Below are 20,905 nucleotides of genomic sequence, written 5' to 3' on the forward strand. Positions count from 1 at the left end.
TGCTCTTAGGAGATAATCGACATTGAAAATACAGTAGATTCTATTGTATTTGAGCGCCATTTACAGAGTTATCTCCCTTAATTTTGAAATCTACAGTGCATTCTATATAATTTGTATCTCCTAAGAGCACGGGTTATATGAAAACCCACATGTTTATTTCTGTTTACTATGACATTTCAAACAAAATCTCAAAAATAAAAATATGTAGGCTTTCTACCCATGAATCACATTTTGCATGATCCTTACCTGGAGTGCTACTTAACTTCTTAGGTTTTTTATTTGTTTCTTTATTAAGCAAGGACTATTTGCATTCTTACTCATTTTATCTGAATTCTTGAAATATATGAAAATGGAAAATGGTCGTAATTGATTTCACTGCTCTTTTGTTTGACCGACTGAAAATTCCCAGGTTCCAGAACACTTTCTATTATCGGTCAGAGTGGAAGTGAATGTACTAGCTTCGCGTGTTTGAAACAAGTTGAAATTATAAATGGGTATCAATGTATTCAATATATAATGTTATTATTTTCATTCATGTAGAAAACTATTTTAAGATGTCCATAATTGGAAACTGTACGGGTCATTCTATATCTTCCATCTCATGAGAACCACTATAAAATCAACAAATTGGTAAATCTACAATTGAAACAAATTGTTTTGTTAAAAGTTCTTTGACAATAAAAGCGTTTTAGGGGACACGTGAAAACCAACCAACCGTATTTAGACATAGGGATATATAACTGGTTGATGGCAGACAACATCATCATCTCCCAGAAATGAAGACAGTCTTTTGTTTGATGGTGTTACTTGTATATTGTCAAATATGTTCCTGTCAAACGACACTTAAACAAGGTAAACGTTTTGTAATGCTCCTATTCCATCTATTAGTTTTCAATCTGTAGCAATGGATCGAAAATTTGTTTTGTAATTTTTATGTTTTCATTTCTTGTTTTATTTATTTATTTTGTATTTGTTACCTATTGTTTTTATATTGTTTTGTGTGTGTGTTTGTTTGATTAAAATTATGATTATAAAGAATACTAATTTCATTTCATATAAAATTCGTTTTTATAAGTGTCAAATAACTTAGTTAAGGTGTGTTTCAATTGGTGTATAGAGTTTAATAAGGTCGCATTCTTATATTTCATTTGTTGATTTACGGACTTTTTACCTGAAGAAATTAGGTGGTAGGTCGAAAAAAGTGAAAACAAAAAAGAAACCCAAAAACACTTCTGTAAATTATATGGTATATCGACAGCTTGGAAGATTTCCTCTGCAAATTCGTGTACGCCTGATGTCATTTTGGGCATATGTGGCTCCAAATAAGAGCAATTTTTGCAATTCTCTTTATCGATTAATGCTTAAGCTTGCGTTGCACTGAAGCATTCAAATTCAAGTGGATTGATTACATCAAAAATACTTACGATGATTTAGGTATAAGTGACATTTTTACGAATCAATTTCCAATTATTAATGTTAACTTAATTAACAAGTTTTGCAAGATCATTTATTCAATCTTGGTATAGACTTATTTTTGGTTCATCCAGAAACGAATTCTACTCGCTTTTCAAGACATGTCTTTTTGAAAACTATAAAGTCAAATGACCAAAGTACTACACGATTTGGATCACAAAAGTTATCACATTTATCACATCACGCTCTCTGTAAGTATCTGTATTTATTTATGTATTTATTATCTTGGTTCTTAAATCCAACCAATGTTAACTTGTTCTCAAATCTTTGAAAATCCTGAAGCCTGCTTTTATTGCTGTGGTGATAATTATGCAGGGCTCCATCTTCAAATTGACTTAGCTCCCAAACTTCTGTCAAGTTTTTGAATAAACAAAATTTAGCTCTGGCATTGTGTTTAACTTTTGTAATGTTAATTTCTTGTTGTCGGAGACAGTAAAGAAAAAGTAAAATTTCATTTTTTTCTTTTATTTCATTTTATTCCAAATGAACAAATCTGGTCAGCGGATACGTAAACCAACAAATTAAAAAACTGTGGCCTTGCAATTTGTGTTGAAATCTATATCATTGCGGGTCAATAACGCGTGGCTTACACTTTTCACCACAAATGTAGACAGTGTCAATGTAGACAGTTGGTACACCTTAATCCATCTCCATGACATTGATAAAATCTTTGTTGCTCGGTTCAATGTAGTTTTTCTTCCTTTTGGTGTGTATTGTATTTTCAAGCAAGCACATGAATTTGACAGATTATAAAAGGAATTACACCTTGAAAGCCAAACCTCGACAATGGAACTATACAGTAAGTTAAATACTTAGATTTTATGGCCTCCTTTAAACACTGGTCATAAATTGTACCACACGTATAAATGTTTATTTTTTCAGGTGCGTTATCACACGTATATGAACATGTAATACGATAGATTAATATTTTATTTATTAGTTTAGTCATGCATGTTACAACTAATCGTTGTAGACAAATGGCTCGATCAACGCCTTATCACCCTTCTTGAACAACTGAGGGAATTGCAATTAGAGAGACAGACGGTATGTATACAAATATTATTTGACTCGAAATCATCTGGAGTAACAAGGTCCTTATATGGAAACAAAAAGGTTTTTGTTGTTGCTTAATAGTTTTCGGTAAGCAGCATGTTTTATAAGCAAATCTTTATTAGAATTCATATAAAATTATATATATAGTCGCTTTGTATTTTGCCATTATTAATAAAATGATTGCACGTAATATAAATTCAAGTAGGAGGTTTGTTATTACCAAGAGGTTGTTGGGTGATTAATTTGTAAAATTTGTAAAATGTTGTATTCTTTAGTATAGACTTAACATGGTTCGCACATCTTGGGCGATATCTTGTGAAACCTCTTATATATTTAAGCCGTTAACGCCGGAGCACTAATATGATATAAATTTTAATTTTTTTACAAATATAAAAAAACCCACAGCGGAAGTGTACTGACGTCATCAATCTGTAAAGATGGAAACATCCCACTATTTGCTCAGGGCTGCCAGTATATGGTGAAAATAGTTCATCTGATTCGAACAAATCGACAAAAACATCCACATGTAAATAATGGTCATCATCTAAATATGAATACAATGATGTTATTATTCACAGAAAAATGAAGGTCAAGAAGAGAACTTGGAAGTCACAGATAGTGAGGTATGGTCAATATAGAGCGGTTTTGTTTTTGTTTTTACTTTTTCAATTTCTTTCATGCATTGTAAAATAACATAACATATATATTTGTTTTAAAATATCCTTTGATGGAGTTTTTAAAGATACAATTATTAAAGTAAGGACAGGAAATATTCAATACAACTGAAACAATTATTTTGATGAACGGGTGACGGTATTGAGTTCAGTAAACAAAGTAAATTGTGAATGAATGTATATAATACAATATCTATCTTTGTATTATTTAGAGAGTTGATCCGGAGTCTGAAGAACTAGAACTCTTGGAGAGCATGATAGTGGTAAAAAATAGAAGAGAGGAAAAGGTACTTATTTTTTTGTAACATTTATCGCATGTAATATTTTTCTCGGATATCGAAAGTAGAATTTCCTCTGAACAAAAACACAATATCGGGACATTACCAAAATATCGAAACAATGACAGAATCACTATCAAGACAATGACAACCACACATTTTACATCAAAGTAAGGAATAACTTTCGTCTCCAGTCTCCATAGTTTTCATATACCTTTTTCTAAAAAGTAATCTCGTTCAGTGGAATCGTATTTGTTTAATTTAATTTTATATATAACTTGTCAGATTTTTTCGATAGTGTCTTAAATGATACATGTAAATTTGTATAAAATCATAATTGATCCAATCCGTTTCAGCCAAAAGAACTCCCAGCTGAAAAGAGTCCTTTTGTTGAAGGTTTAAAGAATGATGGTCATCGATTGTTACATGAACAGAAAGTTGCTCTAGGAATGGAATCGGAAAAGGTACAGTTTAAAATGACAATGAAGGAATAGAAAGTAGCAATACACGTGAATTGTTCCTGCTTCTATTTTCATGATAACATGATGTAACACTAGACCATGAGCCATGATGCTTCGTTTGTTTTTACCAGATTTATATTTGTTTATATAATATAATTTGATATCGTGTAATCGTGGTTGCCTGTGTATACTATGTCAATAGTTAAACAAATTACTTAACAAATCACAACTTTTATTAATTTTCTTACACGGATATCGTAATCTAACGGTTCATAGGCGTTTTGTTTTTGTTTTTGTTTGTTTTTGTTTGTTTGTTTGTTTTTTTTTTTTTGGTTTTGTTTTTTTTTTTTTTGTTTTTGCTTTTTTTTGTTTTTGTTTTATGAATAACTAATTGCAAGCGGTTACCTTCAAATGGTACATTTTTTTGCGTATATTTTCTGCGTTTTTAGGCTGAATAGTTTTCAGTTCATTACATCAGTAGTCCGTTTGCGGAAATTACATGCAGATAAGCAGATGATATTCGAACACATCAACAGATAATGTTTATCATGTTTTACATTATTCTCTTAAACAATTTTTTTTTCAAACTAGGTGAGCATTGTTTGTCATTTCTTCCGTATTAAAGTAATATCATCTTATTCATTTATTTAGTTGAATGAAAATATAAGAAGTGATGGGTTCTCTAAAAGAGCTTTCACAAACGGCAGACTATGGGAACAAGCCATTGTGCCTTATATCATCGGTGATTCACTGAGTAAGTATTTATACCTATTTGTAACTTTGTTAACACTAACAGAAGACCTTTTGCCTGTACGATCACGAGTGACGATTTAAATACATTGTATAAATAATTTAGTTATATGCTGGTGCATTTGTTACGTTTCACCACAATTCTAGTAAGTTACATAGCTGACAATGAATCCTTGAGGCTTCCTTTCTTTGTATTCCACATGGTAGAACCTGTCATTGATAAATTGGGCTTCCAATTTTGATTGTTTTGGTTTTAAGTACTTATATACAGTTGATTTTGAACTTAAATCTTCCTTTATATCTGTTTTCTAATGCTGCTGATGAGAGTTTACTCCTTGATACACGCAATGTTACAGCATTTAAAAATTTGTTATGTATTGATTATTATTGGTATTATTTTGTATTTTCTTTATATTAAAAAAAGCGCTATAAAGTAAATGAAAAAAATATTAACGCCGTCATCATTTCTATTAAACATTGTAGATACAACCAACGGTATACGAACTATCAATAAAGCGATAGAAGTGTTCAGTAATTTGACATGTGTAAAGTGGCAGCCACTTTCTACTGCTGACCAAACCTCTCTTGGGCATCAGTCGTATGTCAAATTCTATAGTGGCGGGCAAGTACTGTTTTATTTAACTCTGGACTCGGATTTGGTATGCATTGTTTGTGCGTTCATATTATATGTATATCTATTTTTTTTTAATCCATAGAAAATGTCAAAAAGTTTTCTGTTAAAATCCACTTTAAAAATCAAATTCTAGATATACATATAGGAATATGATTGTTGTCGAATGCCTCAAATTGAAGAAAATACAATTAATGGTTGAAGAACACAAATACTCCCTAGGTTTTTCATGAAATATTAAGGAAGGTTGGGATCATTTAGTAATGGATATAGTCCTTCATTAACGTTTTACATGTTAAAATCTTGTACACACAACTCTAAAAAATGCGCGAGGGGTATAGGAAAGTTGGGTATCGTTTGTAGATAAGCGTGAAAGATTTTTATTTTCCTATGTTATCAGTTAAGATCATCCAATTTAAGTACGAACAACTTCACCGAATGCATTCAAAGTGATTTGATGAAATTTTATATGATAGTCGTGCATCATATGTAGGTGTGCGGAGAATAGAATCTGTCGAATCATCACCCACTTCAAAACTGCCCACAAATATTGATGTATCTAATATATTGTGTTATATCAGTTTAACTGATGCATTATTTGATAATTAAATATATCATGAACATTTACTTGCGTTACAGAGGCTGTTGGTCTTATGTTGGAAGAGCTTTCAGTAATGAACAACTGTTGAGCCTTGGTGGAGGATGTGTTTATGTAAGTAACGTCAGTTTGTTCGTCGATGACTGTACAAAGTTTACGAATCGTTAAAAATATTTCCGCATTAGTGGACGGTCCATCTGTTTTTTTTTATTGTTATTATTTCCCTTTTGCTGTGAATTAGAAAATTCTTCTTAATATCTATATATAAGCTTTTTGTTTGCTTGTTTGTTTTACCGACTCGTGTATGCTTCTGTTGACAAAAGGTGAATTCAACAAAAATCTTGGCTAAAAAAACATTTCAACAAATTTCCCAAAAATACATTGCGTAAATAATTACATGTATGAATTAAAATTATTGTTGTAGCTCGGTATTGCCCTCCACGAAATGTTACACGCTCTTGGACAATGGCACGAACAAAGTAGAATGGACAGGGACGAGCATATATATTTCAATTGGGATGTGTTTGGTAGGGGCAACCAGGGAGGTGCTAATTATGGGAAAGGTCAAACCAGAGACTATAACCCATACGACTATGAATCAGTTATGCATTACTCATTAAGTGTAAGTTACAGTTTGTTCTTCATTAGGAGTTAAGACATTCAAGTATCGATTTCTAATGATACTTCTAACGAAAATTATAATTTTGTTACAATTACAATATCTTTGACATTATATTATTTCTGTTTTATTTTGTGACGATAATGCATATTTTTTTTCGGTTTGTTTGTTTATTTGTTGTTTTTTTTGTATTTGTTTGTTTGTTTGTTTGTTTGTTTGCTTGTTTGTTTTTTTAATAATTTGCCGTGTTGTTACTTCTATAAATGGTTAAACAGTTGAAATTTAATTATATTTTCTTTATAGAAAGGGTTCGAAGCTCTCCAACCAGAGTTATCATTCCTGACTAACTACGGCAGTGGTTTGTCGTACTATGATGTCGCTGATATCACAGACGCTTACAGATGTACAGGTTATTTGGTCTGAATTAATTTGTACATTTAGCGCCAATTAAAAGAGTAATCAAGGGAACCAAGATTCTAGCGGAAATAAAAAAAAAATGTAATTCAGGGACAAAGACCAGACATGGAAAACAGACATACACAACAAAGAACATAAAACAACCAAAATAACACATACAATGCAACAAAAACTAAATGAGCAACTCAGACTTCACAAAAAAAACTGGGAGCATGGACCAGGTACACCGGCAGAGTAATCGTCCTCTGCTTTTCTAAAAAAACACCCGCCGAGTTGCTCATAAAAAGTCAAGTCCGGGGGAGATGAAAGAGGAAAGGAAAACTATGACAGGTTGAACAAATAAGTTTTCATAGTGCAGATGGAGATACCGTAACGATCCACTAGCTCATGATGACGACCATTATATTTCTGTAGTGATGACTTCAATCTTGTAGCAATATAACCTTGTTCCAGAAGCCTAATTGTAAGTAGTCTAGCGCGATACAAAAAAGTCTGCGTAAGTACGGCAAGCTCTGTTATAAAGTGTATTCAAGGGAACCAAAGTTATAGCGGTAATCAAAGTTGCCGAGGGTAATAAAGTTGCTCATAAAAAGTCAAGTCCGGGGTAGACAAACGAGGAAAGGAAAACTATTACTATAACTTATGAGTTATGAAAACTCCATACGCAGGTGCTGAAGGGATGTTGAAAATTCTGAATAAAATGAAAATTCATCACGTTTGTCGTAAAGTTTGGTCAATAGTTTTCCTTTACCAACGATATGTATGTGTACGACTATGACAGAAAGGTTAATTTTATATAATAAGATCTCACGTGACCTGCTGGGAAATGCTATATACGACATAATAATACATTGTTGCAAGAACTAGTCTATGCTTCTTTGCTTTAAGCTGGTTGTGTTAATCCACCAAAATGTGAAAATGGAGCTTTTCTGAATCACCGATGTCAATGTCACTGTCCTTTTGGTTTGACTGGAATCACGTGTGAAACTGTAATTGATGCGGAAGGTAATTTTCTTTTTCTTAGACCTTTGAAACGATAAATGTAGGTTAGTTATATTCGACATGAATAAAACTCTGTCAAATTGTTTATGCATGTACAAATGTATAACCAAAAAAAAGATAATCATATATTTTTTTTTTGTTTTATTCTTGATGTATGGTAATACCAAGAGCACCTGTCTATGGTATGTCATAACAACACTCCAGTCTTTTTTGCTCAGATGACCTTTATAGAATCCTCAGTTTGTTTTTTTTTCCTTTGAATAATGCTTTCAAAATCATGAAAGATGAAGTAGAATGGAGCATTGTTAGATCATACATGCAGTGACTGAATGGAACAATGTATTGGTTTAATTTTAATTACATTGTATTAAAGTTGCTTTTTAAGATTTGATGTCTTCTTACCGTACAAAAGACCATCTTAAAAAGGAGGTTGTCTTAAACAAGTAAAAACATATTGAGCATAGATATTACATGCTTTAGATAGTCATTTAAATTCTAGTTTGTGGTGGAATAATTGATCTTGTTCCTGGCAAAGACGCTGTTATTACTTCTCCAAACTACCCCAAAAATTATGATGTGGACCGACAATGTGTCTGGTTAATCAGGGTGCGTATTGTTATTAGAGGACGTAATGTCCTGCAGGTATATTTAACTATTAAACACAAGTGTAACAATCTGTGTTTGGTAACTGTATCAAAACGTATGTCTACATATAACAATTAATACTATTATAATTGCATGCATTTTGTAATGCGGCGGTATTTTAGTGGGATAGACATAAACAATAAATACATCTAGAATGAAATTTAGATATATAGAAAATGTGAGTTTGTTTTACTCTCATATATTCCCAATATGTTTGAAAACAGAGAACCCCTTATTTTGCTATCCTGGGCTAAAACTGGATTTCGATGTTTTGCATAACTTGTTAAAAACAAAACAAAAAGAAAACGTTTTAACAAATTATATATCAAATAAGGCTTTAAAATTAGTCTTGGTGTCAATTAATTTTGCTCATGTCTGATTGCAGGCACCAAAGTCTATGCATGTGAAACTTCAAGCCGATGTTCTACACCTGCCTTATAATCCAAACGACAACAAATGTTACCACTGGCTAGAAATTAGATATAACTTAGTTGGTCAAACAGGCATTAGGTATATCATTATTATCCTGGGTCAATCATATCTATTTCAATTATAACCATCGGTTGGTGAAGTATTCACACTATCAGATATATCATTACTAGCTTCGTCTGAGATCTGCTTAATTATATCTGCTGGCCTGTGGTTCACTGGTTATTAACTGTTTTCAGGGGTAATATCACTATTAAGACTGTCACATTGACATTAGGTCATAATTTTCTTGGTTAATATGAATAACTCTGGTAGGTCAAACTTACATGTGTCGATCATCTTTGCATATTTTAGTTGTTGAATATACATAGAATGATATAGGTAGAACCATTAAACTTTCCTCTTTCAGGGTATGCGGTGATTCTGTTGGTGACGAATGGATCACGTCTCCATGGGGCGAGAAGAATTTAATGGTGCTGATATTTAACAGCAGATATAATAAACAACACAGTTCGGAATTAGGATTTTCTTTGCGGGCATCAGTTGCTAGCGATGGTAAATTATACCTCCTCTTTTAAACACATTCCACCGTGTTATTTGAACCAAGTGGAAATAAATCGTTTTCATTCTTCACTTTATCACAATGATTTCCTCACTTGTATATTTCAAATTCAAATTTAGTTAATTGAATACTTTATATTTGTCATGTCAAAGATATATTAGACACTCATCTTAAACGTAAATTTATATTTCATATCGTCTTGGGAACAAACAAGAAGTGTGCCGTGAAAGATTGTGAAATGTGTATGGAAAAACGTGTCAGTCTACAGATATTTCCAATAAAATATTTTCAAATACTCAACGTTATGTTTCAGGTTGCATACCAAACCCGTGTGTTTATGGTGTATGTAAAGACTGTGGAAACAAGGATTATAAATGTGAATGTGATCCTGGGTTTGACGGACGTAATTGCGACAAAATCATGGGTATGGATGTTTCATTGTTATTCTTTATTCCTAATGGACAAAATCAAAAAGGTCAATGTCATGTGTTTGTATCATGAGCTAACTTTTGGTCGACTGCTTATTTGGTTTTCAATCAATTGTTAATAATATATGGGTGTTTAGCTTATTCAAATGTATTCATTGTCCACATTTATATGAAGAATTGTGCTTTTTTTAATGCGGATTCCTTGGATATTGCCAATTTCTCAATTCATTGCAATTATATATCTCGTATTTGTTTCCTAGAGAGCTGAACCTGGTTCTTTAGCTGATTTAATTCTATAATTCAGATGCAGGTACCGTGATATGTTCTTTTGAAAAGGGGAGCAAATGTTTTCTGAAGAATGCTGAAAATGACGACTTTAACTGGAAATCATTCCAAGTCAGTAATTATATTTACTTGTGCTAAACTTAAACAAATAAAGTCAATAGAGCAAGGCTACAGTTATGCCGTAATAAAACTGGCCATTCTTTCAAAAGTAATTCACTTGTCGTGTCGTTAAAGTGTGACCGTCTCTACCATGATGAGACTTGATCACAATGTCGTAGATTCCCTGCTTCGCTTATATCCGGATTCGAAATCTTATAAGCAACTCAACAATGAACGCTCACTCTACCTGTTCAATTGGTCAATACCCTGGGATTTTAGTGGAGTCCGGATTGCTCATTTATTAATGATTGTTGTGTGTAATTTAGTAATTAATTTTGTTGTTATTTGTGTTTTTTCTCTTTTTTATTTGTTGGTTATAATTAGTCAAATGTTACATTTTAAAATTAAATACGTCATAAGGCCTTGCTTGTTCTGGTTACCCGGTAATTCGTTTTAACTGAAGACTTGGAAATCAATGTCGTACTACTTTCTCGTTTATTTGTTTGTTTTGTTTGTTATGTTTTTTTCTGTGTTTTTGTTTTTTGTTTTTTGTTTGTTTGTTTGGTTACTTTCTCGTTTATTTGTTTGTTTTGTTTGTTATGTTTTTTTTCTGTTTTTTTGTTTTTTGTTTTTTGTTTGTTTGTTTGGTTACTTTCTCGTTTATTTGTTTGTTTTGTTTGTTATGTTTTTTTCTGTTTTTTTGTTTTTTTGTTTTTTGTTTGTTTGTTTGGTTTTTTTTTTTTGGGGTTTTTTTTTTTGTTTGTTTGGGTTTTTTTTTTGGTTTCGTTTCATTTTGTTTCGTTTTGTTTTGTTTTTTGTTTTTTGCTTTTTTGTTTTTTGTTTTGGTTTCTTTTTGTATTGTTTCTTTTAACTGGCTTATCAGTGTCATATATTCACGGGTAGTTTTCCTGACTAAAGTTAACAGACAACAATAAAAATTCATTGGTGCGTGATTCGCTTTTCTTGTGCAGACGGAGTATGAAAAGTTTATAATGGTTCCGTACATCATAATATTCGAAGAACATAAATTTATTACCCCTCAGTATCAACTAGTACCTGTGACGTGGACTTTAAGGTAATAATGTAACTGTTTTTTTCATTTAATTTTCATTATCAAACACAATTATATCATACGATGCAAACAACATGCTAGCAATTCCTATGCAATCATACGTCATGAAATGTGTTTTTTTTAATCTTGCCTCGTTTCAGGGCCCTACGCCGTCTAATTATACGGGACCTGATGGAGCATATAATGGAGATATTTATATGTATGCTGAAGCATCAACACCAAGAGTGGAAGGCAATAGGGCGGTTCTACAATCAGATTTATTTTTTCCCGGTTAGATAATAACATTTTTATTCTTTAAACGGTAAAAAAAATGTATCGAAAAAAGCAAATTAACTGCTAAACATGGTTAGTAACTAAGTCACATTATTGGCATATTCAGAAAAAAAAAGATGAAGTTGATTGAATAGTTCACTAGATTAAGGTGATTAGAATTTCAATTACGAATTTCATCCAAATTGACCATAATACATCGAATGAAATGTCACAAACAGATATGCTCAGACTTCTGCTGACAGCTGGGACGCGTTTATTTTTTTATATATCTGAATCCATTTTTTAGCCGGAGACAGGTGTTTAGCATTTTATTATAGCATGCATGGAGCTGGTATGGGGTCGTTAACAGTATTCTCAGGAAATGATCAGATCTGGTCGAGAAGTGGAGATCAAGGATTTGGATGGCGATTTGCACAAGTCAATGTCTCGTCGATTAATAATCTTCAGGTTTGTTGCATAAACTACTTAATAAATAATTTGCATTGAAGTGAAATTATAACGGTACAACTAAAAACGTACATTATATACCTCTCCCTTAATAAATGAAAGAAAATCCTTATCAATTTAGACTGTGCAGATTTATTATTTGTACCATCCAAGAAATACAAAGTTTACAGATTTGCTGAATATTTTAAAATAAGGGTAACAACAAAATTACTGATCTTACTGATACTAATCTATAATCAAGTCAAGTCCAAAATAAATCTGACAAAATACATGACCGGAGTAGCTCGTATAGAAATGGTCCTGAATTGGTACAGGAAACGTACATTTCAAACGAAATGGTGGGATTAAATCTAGGTTTTACAGCGCACCAAATCTCCCTCTTCGGCGCTCATCAAATAGCATTTTTGCATGCTAGTGTCATAATCAGTGGTCAAAACAGTACAAAGATAATTTACAAAAAGCATTCATTACTCATTGTTTAAAAGAAATTAAGCATATTTCAACCAAGGGCTGATACACAAAAATATGTATCTGAAAAGGAATTTGGTAAGAGACCTTTAATGAGACGCATTTCCACATATCCCAGACTCAGGGGTCTGTTGCACAGATTTATATGACGATCAAGGAAATCAGAGTAGTTAGTACATGCTCTAACGTAGCGAATCAATTGTGAAGTATTAACGCCATATGTAGGAGATAAAACAATATTGGTGGACAAGTAAGTAAAATTAATACTTTTAAAACAAATGTCGTCTCTTTTATCATAAATGTTAGAACTGAAATGACCAGTGTCGTCGAATTCAAGATGTTGGTCCCAAAACAAAAAGCTGAACAAGCTGTTTTTAGTCTCCTTTATCTCAAGCTCTGGTGGATATATTGAAGGTAAATATTTATCAAAAGAAGGGTTGTTAATAGATAATACATCATCAATATATATGTTTATGAAATTAAAAGATAAAGCATCTTATATATTTTTGTTCTTTACGATATGCTAGGAGATGAGCACAATTATTGCCCATTGGAATTCTAACCTGTTGCTGAAAAAGTAGCCCCTCCAAATGTGACAAATATGTTATCAATGGGAAAATCAAGCATGCTACAAAACTGATTTCTGTGTATCACACTTACTCCTTCTGTGATGTTGTAGAAAAAATATGTGGATTTGTAATCTAGAACCACTGATAAATGGAAATGGTTTACTTCTTAGATTAAGATTGAAGCAAAACGTGGAAGAGACTGGGAGGGAGATGTCGGTATTGACGAGATCAAATTGTCACCAGGTGAATGTGGTAAGTTTAGATATAAGGTAAAGAAGGTTCAAACAAAAATGTCAAGGGACAAAAAGCACAATACAATAACCAAAACTCAGTACTGGAGTATATAAGTATAAATGCTACCGACAAAGTCTTTTGTACGTAAGTATAGAGGCGACCGACAATGTCTTTTGTACATAAGTATAGAGGCTACCGACAATGTCTTTTGTACATAAGTATAGAGGCTACCGACAAAGTCATAGTGTACATAAATATAAATAATACAGAGTGTACAAAAGTATAAATGCTACCGGCAGAGTCATAGTTTGTATCAGCATTATCACCTACTTGGTGATCAGCTTGTATAAATCTAGTTTGCTTAGGGCGGATCAAGAGATTTTGGAAAGGGAGTTTCTATCTATAATTTGCTAATTGTTTGCCAACCTTTTACATGCAATCGATCAAAAGAAAGGTGGTTCCAATACCCGGTCCTCCCCCCCCCCCACAAACCTGACATTCAGCTATGTTAAGAAAGCTCACTGCGTAAATAGCATTAATAATATGTTTAAAGCATACGTTCATATATCATTCTGTTTTTTATTCCGAAGTATTTTATTAAGTTAATACAATACTGACCGAAGAGGGCAAAAACGAATATAATAAGACAAAAAAAAAAACACTTGGCGCTATCGTTGCAATGTTCACGAATCTAGACCTAGAATTTCAACACGTTTTAAATAAATCGAGGGAATCCACGGTTGGAACAATATACACCAAATGTCGACACAAAGAGACAATAACGATAAAAAAAAACATTACATTGAAACTAAAATAAAGAAAGTGATAAATTTAAAAAAAAAAAAAAAAACTACAAATATAGCCTTATTTTCAAGTATCGGATACTAATTGAAATTCTTTTCGACATAACTAAAATTTCAGAGAGAGCCAATACTGTCCTCTTCAACAATCATATTCTTTGCGTTTTGTTATAGAAACTGCGGTTGAAAGAGACTGCTACATTGATTCTGTTGGAAAAGATTACAAAGGAAAGTTGAACTATACCAAGGGTGGTCTCCCTTGTCAAAGATGGGATTCAAATAAGCCACATAGTCATACCTACCACGAATATGACGGAGAGGAAAATTATTGCCGTAACTTCAGAGGGGATGAACCAGCACCTTGGTGTTATACTAATACATCAAAGCGATGGGATTTTTGTGATGTTCCTCATTGTGGTACGTTATATTAGGTACTGTGTGTGTCCTGTGGGTCACTGATAAAAATATAAATTGTCTTTGGAAGGTTTAGCTGATCTTTTTTTTGAAGTTTTGGCTGATCAAATAAGATGTTTTCTTATTACCTACGGGCTACTTTGAGTTTCAACATTTTACTCCTTGATAATATCAATTGATTTTACATTTATCAAAATTTCCGTCAAAAGGAAAAACTCATACAAATAATCACAATATTCAACGAATTAAATACATTGGCCAACATCACCGAAGAAAATTCCACCTCGACCTGTAAATCGTTAATTCTCGATAAATATAATGAAATACTAGTAGTCTATGATACATTTACATCTCGATTCATTATGTTAGATTGTTCAAATAAAAAAACATATCATTCTCGTAACAAAAACGACAGAAACTTCTTTACGTGCTTAAATTTTCAGAACTGGAAACATGTTCGAGGTCCATTAACGGTTATGATTATTTCGGCGACAAAGATGTGACAGTACAGGGAGAGAAATGTAAAGACGACACTAAGTGTAGGGCTTCTGGAAATGATGCCAAACCATGGTGCTATACAAACAATCAAGACATTAGATGGGACCCCTGTGACGTGCCTAAATGTTGTAAGTACAACAATTGGGACCGGTAGGAAATAAATGCTATACCCTGATTATTAATCCGTATTAACAATACTGCTTTACCCTTGTAGTATTTGGTGGATATTTTATATATTAAATCTAATTTCAAAGTTTAGTGGATCTTATACCTTTATACAACATTTAAGCAGTGGTTAAAATAATCGTTTGCATCAGTTCACATCAAGTCAATTATTCATATTGTTTTAAATAAATATTATCTTGAATTTCAAAATGAATAGCCCCATGCATGTCCGGGTGTCAAAAGAATAGGCCTTTAGCAACGCTTGTCGTAAAAGGCGACTAAATAGTGCTCAGAAACCTAGCCGGGGCTAGGCGCTCTGCCCATAGAACAACTGGGTTGTGTGCCTCAGATGGTGGAATGGGGTACCCCTGGCACAGGAGGCTAAATTGCCCGACCCTACCTATCCCTCCCTTTTTCTAGGATGAAAAATCAAAACTTTGTCGACCCTTTTATTCTTGTGTCCCATCCCTTTTTTCATTTCATCATCATCATTTCATGTTCATTTTATCATCCATTTCATTTTCATCGCCTGAATATAGCTGAAATATTGCTGCTCGGGCGTTAAAACCCATCAATCAATCAATCAAAATGAATATTTTAGCCACGCCTCCTAAAGAATGCAAACACACCCGAAAAGGAACTGAATACTTCGGAACGATAAATGTTACAGAATCTGGGAAAGCTTGTCAGCGATGGGATAGTCAGTCACCAATACAGCATCATTACTGGTACCTAACTGATCAGGATAATTATTGTCGGAACCCAGATAATTCAAACAGGCCCTGGTGTTACCCAGCGGATCCTGGTGCCACTAAATTTGAGTATTGTAATGTCCCGTTTTGTGGTAAGATTTAGATAGTTAATAAGACTTCGAAAATGCTTATCTGAAGTAGGGTGAGATACTGTTCAAATTATGGTATTAGAACTTGATTAGATGATTATATATGATATACTTTTTAAAATGAACCTATCTATCCCATTGAAATTTCGAGAGAAAAATACTCATGGGGCAAATGAAGAAAAAAGACAATTTCATCGGTGAAATTCTACAAAATGCACTGCTGTAACTCCTTGTAAAATGCACACTTCGAAATATTTTTATTGAAAATTCTCACTTATTTACCCATCGAAACAACCCAAAGGAGACCAAAATTATCAATTCAACTTTAAGATTAAATTAAGTTAAGAAATCAAATACAATGGAAATGTTTACCAGTAAGAATTGAAATCCATCAGTTTAAATGGTCCATGGAAGAACTACCATGTTCAATGATCAATTCATCTAATATGGACAAAATTAAACATTAATAGAATACCTTCTATTTCAGACATAATGGGGTATGCCTCCAACCCATGCTTGTTTGGCTCTACCTGTCAGAATATTGATTAATAGAATACCTTCTATTTCAGACATAATGGGGTGTGCCTCCAACCCATGCTTGTTTGGCTCTACCTGTCAGAATATTGATAAAACTGGTCATATTTGTATCTGTAAACCTGGTTATACAGGGCCGGATTGTGGAACTAAAATTCAAAGTATATACTGCTACTATAATATCTTCATAAAATGACTTTATAATGAAATAATGATTTATTTTGTGATATTTTATTGTATTTTTTTAGAATTTATCAAATTTCTTTGTAGTTTTTTTGTGTTGCTTTTTAGCAATCCTATCTGTTTATTATAGCGATAAAACAAGTTGTTCATCTTAAGTCTAGAAAAAATGTAACGCCTTCTACAAATGCATTGACGACACATTAAAGCACAGCATGTTGCTAATGTTCCTTTCCTTTTGATAGATACCTTGGATCCAGAAGATTGTAGAAGATCGGCAATAGGTTATGAGTACAAAGGTCAAATGAATTTAACAATCAGTGGTCGTACTTGTCAGGAATGGGCGCTAGATACTCCTCACTCGCATAGATTTAATGGTTTACCAGAAAACTATTGTCGTAACCCTGACAAAGAGCCAGGACCATGGTGTTATACAACTGACAACAGCAAGCGCTGGGAAGTTTGTGACGTCCCATTCTGTAGTAAGTAATTGTATGATTGTTCCGTAAGTTCATTCTTATGAGATAAAAAACATTAATTTTATCTTAATTTAATTAACATCTCTATGCTAATGGTGTTTCAGAACAAAACTTAATTTTTTTTAAAAAAAGAAAGTCATCGATTTTACGTGCATAATAAATGTCATAATCACAACAATATAAAATCGAGCGGAATCACATTATTATTCATATAGAGGCTTCAATGGGTGAACGACAATATTAAATATATATATATATATATATATATATATATATATATATATATATATATATATATATATATATATATGAAGTATTGGGTAGAAAAATGGCTAATTATGTGAATAAATGACAAGAATTCTAACAAAGGTATTCTGAGTCTAATGCTGTTTTAAAAATGTTTGAATTTCTGGTCGACATTTTTGTGGGGTGGGAGTACAGGTTGCAAACAGAGTATTGGTATAACTATGGATAAACTGTGTGTCAATCTTAGTCGGTCTGTTTAGAACTATATTCGCATGGAGCTATGTCAAACAAGGGCTACTGCATAACAAAAAAAAAACAGACAAGCCCAGTCCTTCAATTTCAGATTCTGTTAAATAGAGGATGCGTTATCTATGAATAATTCATATACAGCTAATACATCTTCTTCCGTTATACCTTTGCCTATACATAGATGACTCAGGAATATTGAAAACGATATTTCATGACAAACTTGATGATTTGACTTTCCAATAATAAACTTCCACTTTCTATGTGGCAACATACTATCATCTCCAGTCATTTCACAGTTGATCCGTTACTGTCTTGCTTGTGATTTATTCACTAATTTGTATACCAAGACTGTTGTCAAAAAAGCTGTAAACAGGGTTATGTTCACTATTTGTTGATGGTATCACTACAATGCGTTTTATGGTCGTCACCACAATTTGATTGATCGATAGATATCTACGGTTAAAATTCGATCACATTTTATCGGTTTCTTGACGCTCACTTGCATGGATCAGCTACGTAGTGTATACTTACCTTTCCGGAGCATCTGATACAACTATTGCTTTTTGTATTGCATGCAGGTGCTTTTGTTTGTTGTGTGCTTTCTTACTTTTCCAACCTTCTTTTTTTATATGTAATTACATTTTATTATGTTGTCTTTATTGTGCATATGGATCATCTTGGTTTCTTTCTTCACATTTTTGTCATGTTTTGCGATTTTAATGCCTCTGAATAGTCCTTCTATCTTAATGCCCCCATATATGTGTTAATATTCAGATGATATGTATAAAGGTATACAATTGACAGTCTACCCATTTGTCATAATTGTTTCACAATATATCTTGATACAACTGGAACTTAAAATCCGGTCTTAGTGAAGATAAAACGATTTGTATAATTTTTATTGAATTTTGATTGTTCGTTCAGGGACGGTACATTATTTCAGAATCAAAATATTGGAACTTCAGTATGATTCTAAACATTTTTTTTTTTCGTAAACATTATTGCAGCGTGGATATTACTCGTAAGACATTCAGAACTTCAGAATTTTTACGTTGTGAGATCTGCATGTCTATAAAGTTTTTTTACGATAGCCTTTTTTTTTGTCCCCAAGTTATGGTACTTTTAACGTCAACAAGAGATTTTTATTTACATGTATTCACATATTTTGTAACACTTAAATAGATATTTGTTCAACTTTCTGTAAGCAAATCGAATGTCTTTTTTTTTACTGGTACAGAAGTTAATCAATCGAACTTTTTTCTTGTAGCAACACCTGCAAAAGAATGTCTGGACTCGGATAAAGGTGTTGAATACTTTGGTTCAATCCGTCATACACGTAAAGGTATTAAGTGCCAGAAATGGGCCGATCAGAGTCCTCATTCACACAGCTATGGATACATAAGTGACCAGGATGACTATTGTCGCAATCCATACGGCAATGAACCCTTACCCTGGTGTTACACAACTGACCCAGACACCAGATGGGATTTCTGTGCCGTTCCTTTCTGTTAGGCTCTTTATGGTCATCAAGAGGATTTTTACAAAGTTTATATCAAAATTTATCTTTTTCATGAATAAATATCTTTTAAAGAGTTTGTGCATATTTCATATTCAACATGATCATTTTAGAAATAGTGAAAAATTCAATACACAGACATGTGTTAGTGTTTTGGGTACCAAATAAATAGCAAACTTACATCATTGAGCTAATACAACTCCAGAAAGCTTATTTTAAGCTAGTACAGGTTTTGAGGCAATCATGGTTAGGCTAAACCAATAAACCCAATAGATAAATGCTAAATTGTAATTTCCAAAAGAGTAATCTACCTCCATGCAAATCAATATACGACTCCCTTAGAAGTATGAATAATTTTAAAGAATTGTGGAGGAGTGTGTCTCCAGTATGCGCATCTTCGAATGAAGCCTATCCTTCCATTCAAGTTGATAAAAATCCACTGAGTAGTTTAATAGTTGTTTTTACAAGCTGATGATCCTAGACTTTAAGTTTGGACAATCTCAATTTGTTGCTGAGATCTGGCAGTAAATGTGGTTCTCCATACGAATTTATTTTCTCATCAAAATCCATCTAGCAGGTAATATAGAGTTGCACGTAAAAGATACAGCCAGATAGAATACTAAAAAAACATAAACTTCATTTGGGAACGTATAACAACATAAAGTGTGATGTGTTGTTGTGGTAGTAATACCCACACTTGTACAGGAAGTTGATATCAGACATAAACCAAAATCACATCATATACCCAATCTATATAAAGTCACACACACAATTCTATATAAAGTCACACACACAATTCTAAATCAATATCTTTCCATTTAGTAAAAAAAATGGCAATAGTAAAAGTGTATGTAGTTTCACCATACCTAGTCTTAGTTTGTTTTGACACTTAAAAATCATAAGTTTTCCAGTAATCGGATAATGGAGATGTAAAATGCGAAAAGCTGTTGTCTGACCCCTATGTTTTATTTTATTAAGAGCAACCATATTTTTTTCACCGGTGCACCTGGTCCATGCTCCCAGTTTTTAGTGGAGTCCGAGTTGCTCATTTACTTTTGTTACTTTGTATGTATGATTTTAGTTACTTTATGTTCTTTGTTGAGTATGTATGTTTTCCATGTCTGGTCTTTGTCCCTGGATTACATTCTTTTGATTACCGCTATAACCTTGGTTCCCTTGAATACTCTTTCACAAATCAGAAATCCCCATGTCAATTCTTTTCAGGATACCCCAAGGAACATTCATACCATTTTGGTTCTAATTGGTCTGATAGTGTCAGAGAAGATTTTTGATGGAAATAACATTTAAAATAGCAACAACAAAAAAACGTGGAAAATGGCAATAACTTCAACATTGCTTAACAGATTAACACAAACATTTGACCACAGATATATCTCATCATATTGAATATTTTTGCCCATGACAGAATTTAGCTAAACCTAATAGTTTTGTAGATTGCGAAAAACTACTGTCTGACCCCTTTATTCTATTTTAGTAATAGCGGCCATGTTCTTCG

The 20,905-nt window shown here is 32.7% G+C and overlaps 1 protein-coding gene across 3 annotated transcripts; it reads left to right on the forward strand.

The window, feature by feature from the left end:
* The first annotated feature begins 624 nt into the window (after positions 1–624).
* On the forward strand, positions 625–19,436 carry LOC148622402 (uncharacterized). Of its 3 annotated transcripts, none has more exons than XM_088572293.1 (25): positions 625–852; positions 2,447–2,517; positions 3,105–3,149; positions 3,413–3,487; positions 3,835–3,942; positions 4,591–4,693; positions 5,173–5,311; positions 5,960–6,032; positions 6,343–6,540; positions 6,841–6,946; positions 7,843–7,959; positions 8,456–8,562; positions 8,987–9,111; positions 9,440–9,585; positions 9,906–10,016; positions 10,325–10,416; positions 11,617–11,746; positions 12,036–12,196; positions 13,404–13,485; positions 14,442–14,684; positions 15,125–15,307; positions 15,946–16,188; positions 16,755–16,880; positions 17,145–17,381; positions 19,141–19,436. In XM_088572293.1, exons 1-25 carry the CDS (start codon positions 777–779, stop codon positions 19,383–19,385), a joined length of 3,342 nt encoding a protein of 1,113 aa, XP_088428419.1. In that variant the 5' UTR covers positions 625–776; the 3' UTR covers positions 19,386–19,436. The 3 variants fall into 3 exon arrangements, with proteins under 3 accessions (XP_088428419.1, XP_088428421.1, XP_088428420.1); XM_088572294.1 differs by lacking the exon at positions 625–852 and adding an exon at positions 2,184–2,272; XM_088572295.1 differs by lacking the exons at positions 625–852; positions 2,447–2,517 and adding an exon at positions 2,085–2,272.
* Positions 19,437–20,905: the final 1,469 nt, after the last annotated feature.

This window comes from Perna viridis, chromosome 3 (assembly GCF_037379345.1).
Source record: "Perna viridis isolate PV_CMFRI_1.1 ecotype Kerala chromosome 3, ASM3737934v1, whole genome shotgun sequence".
NCBI lineage: Eukaryota > Metazoa > Mollusca > Bivalvia > Mytilida > Mytilidae > Perna > Perna viridis.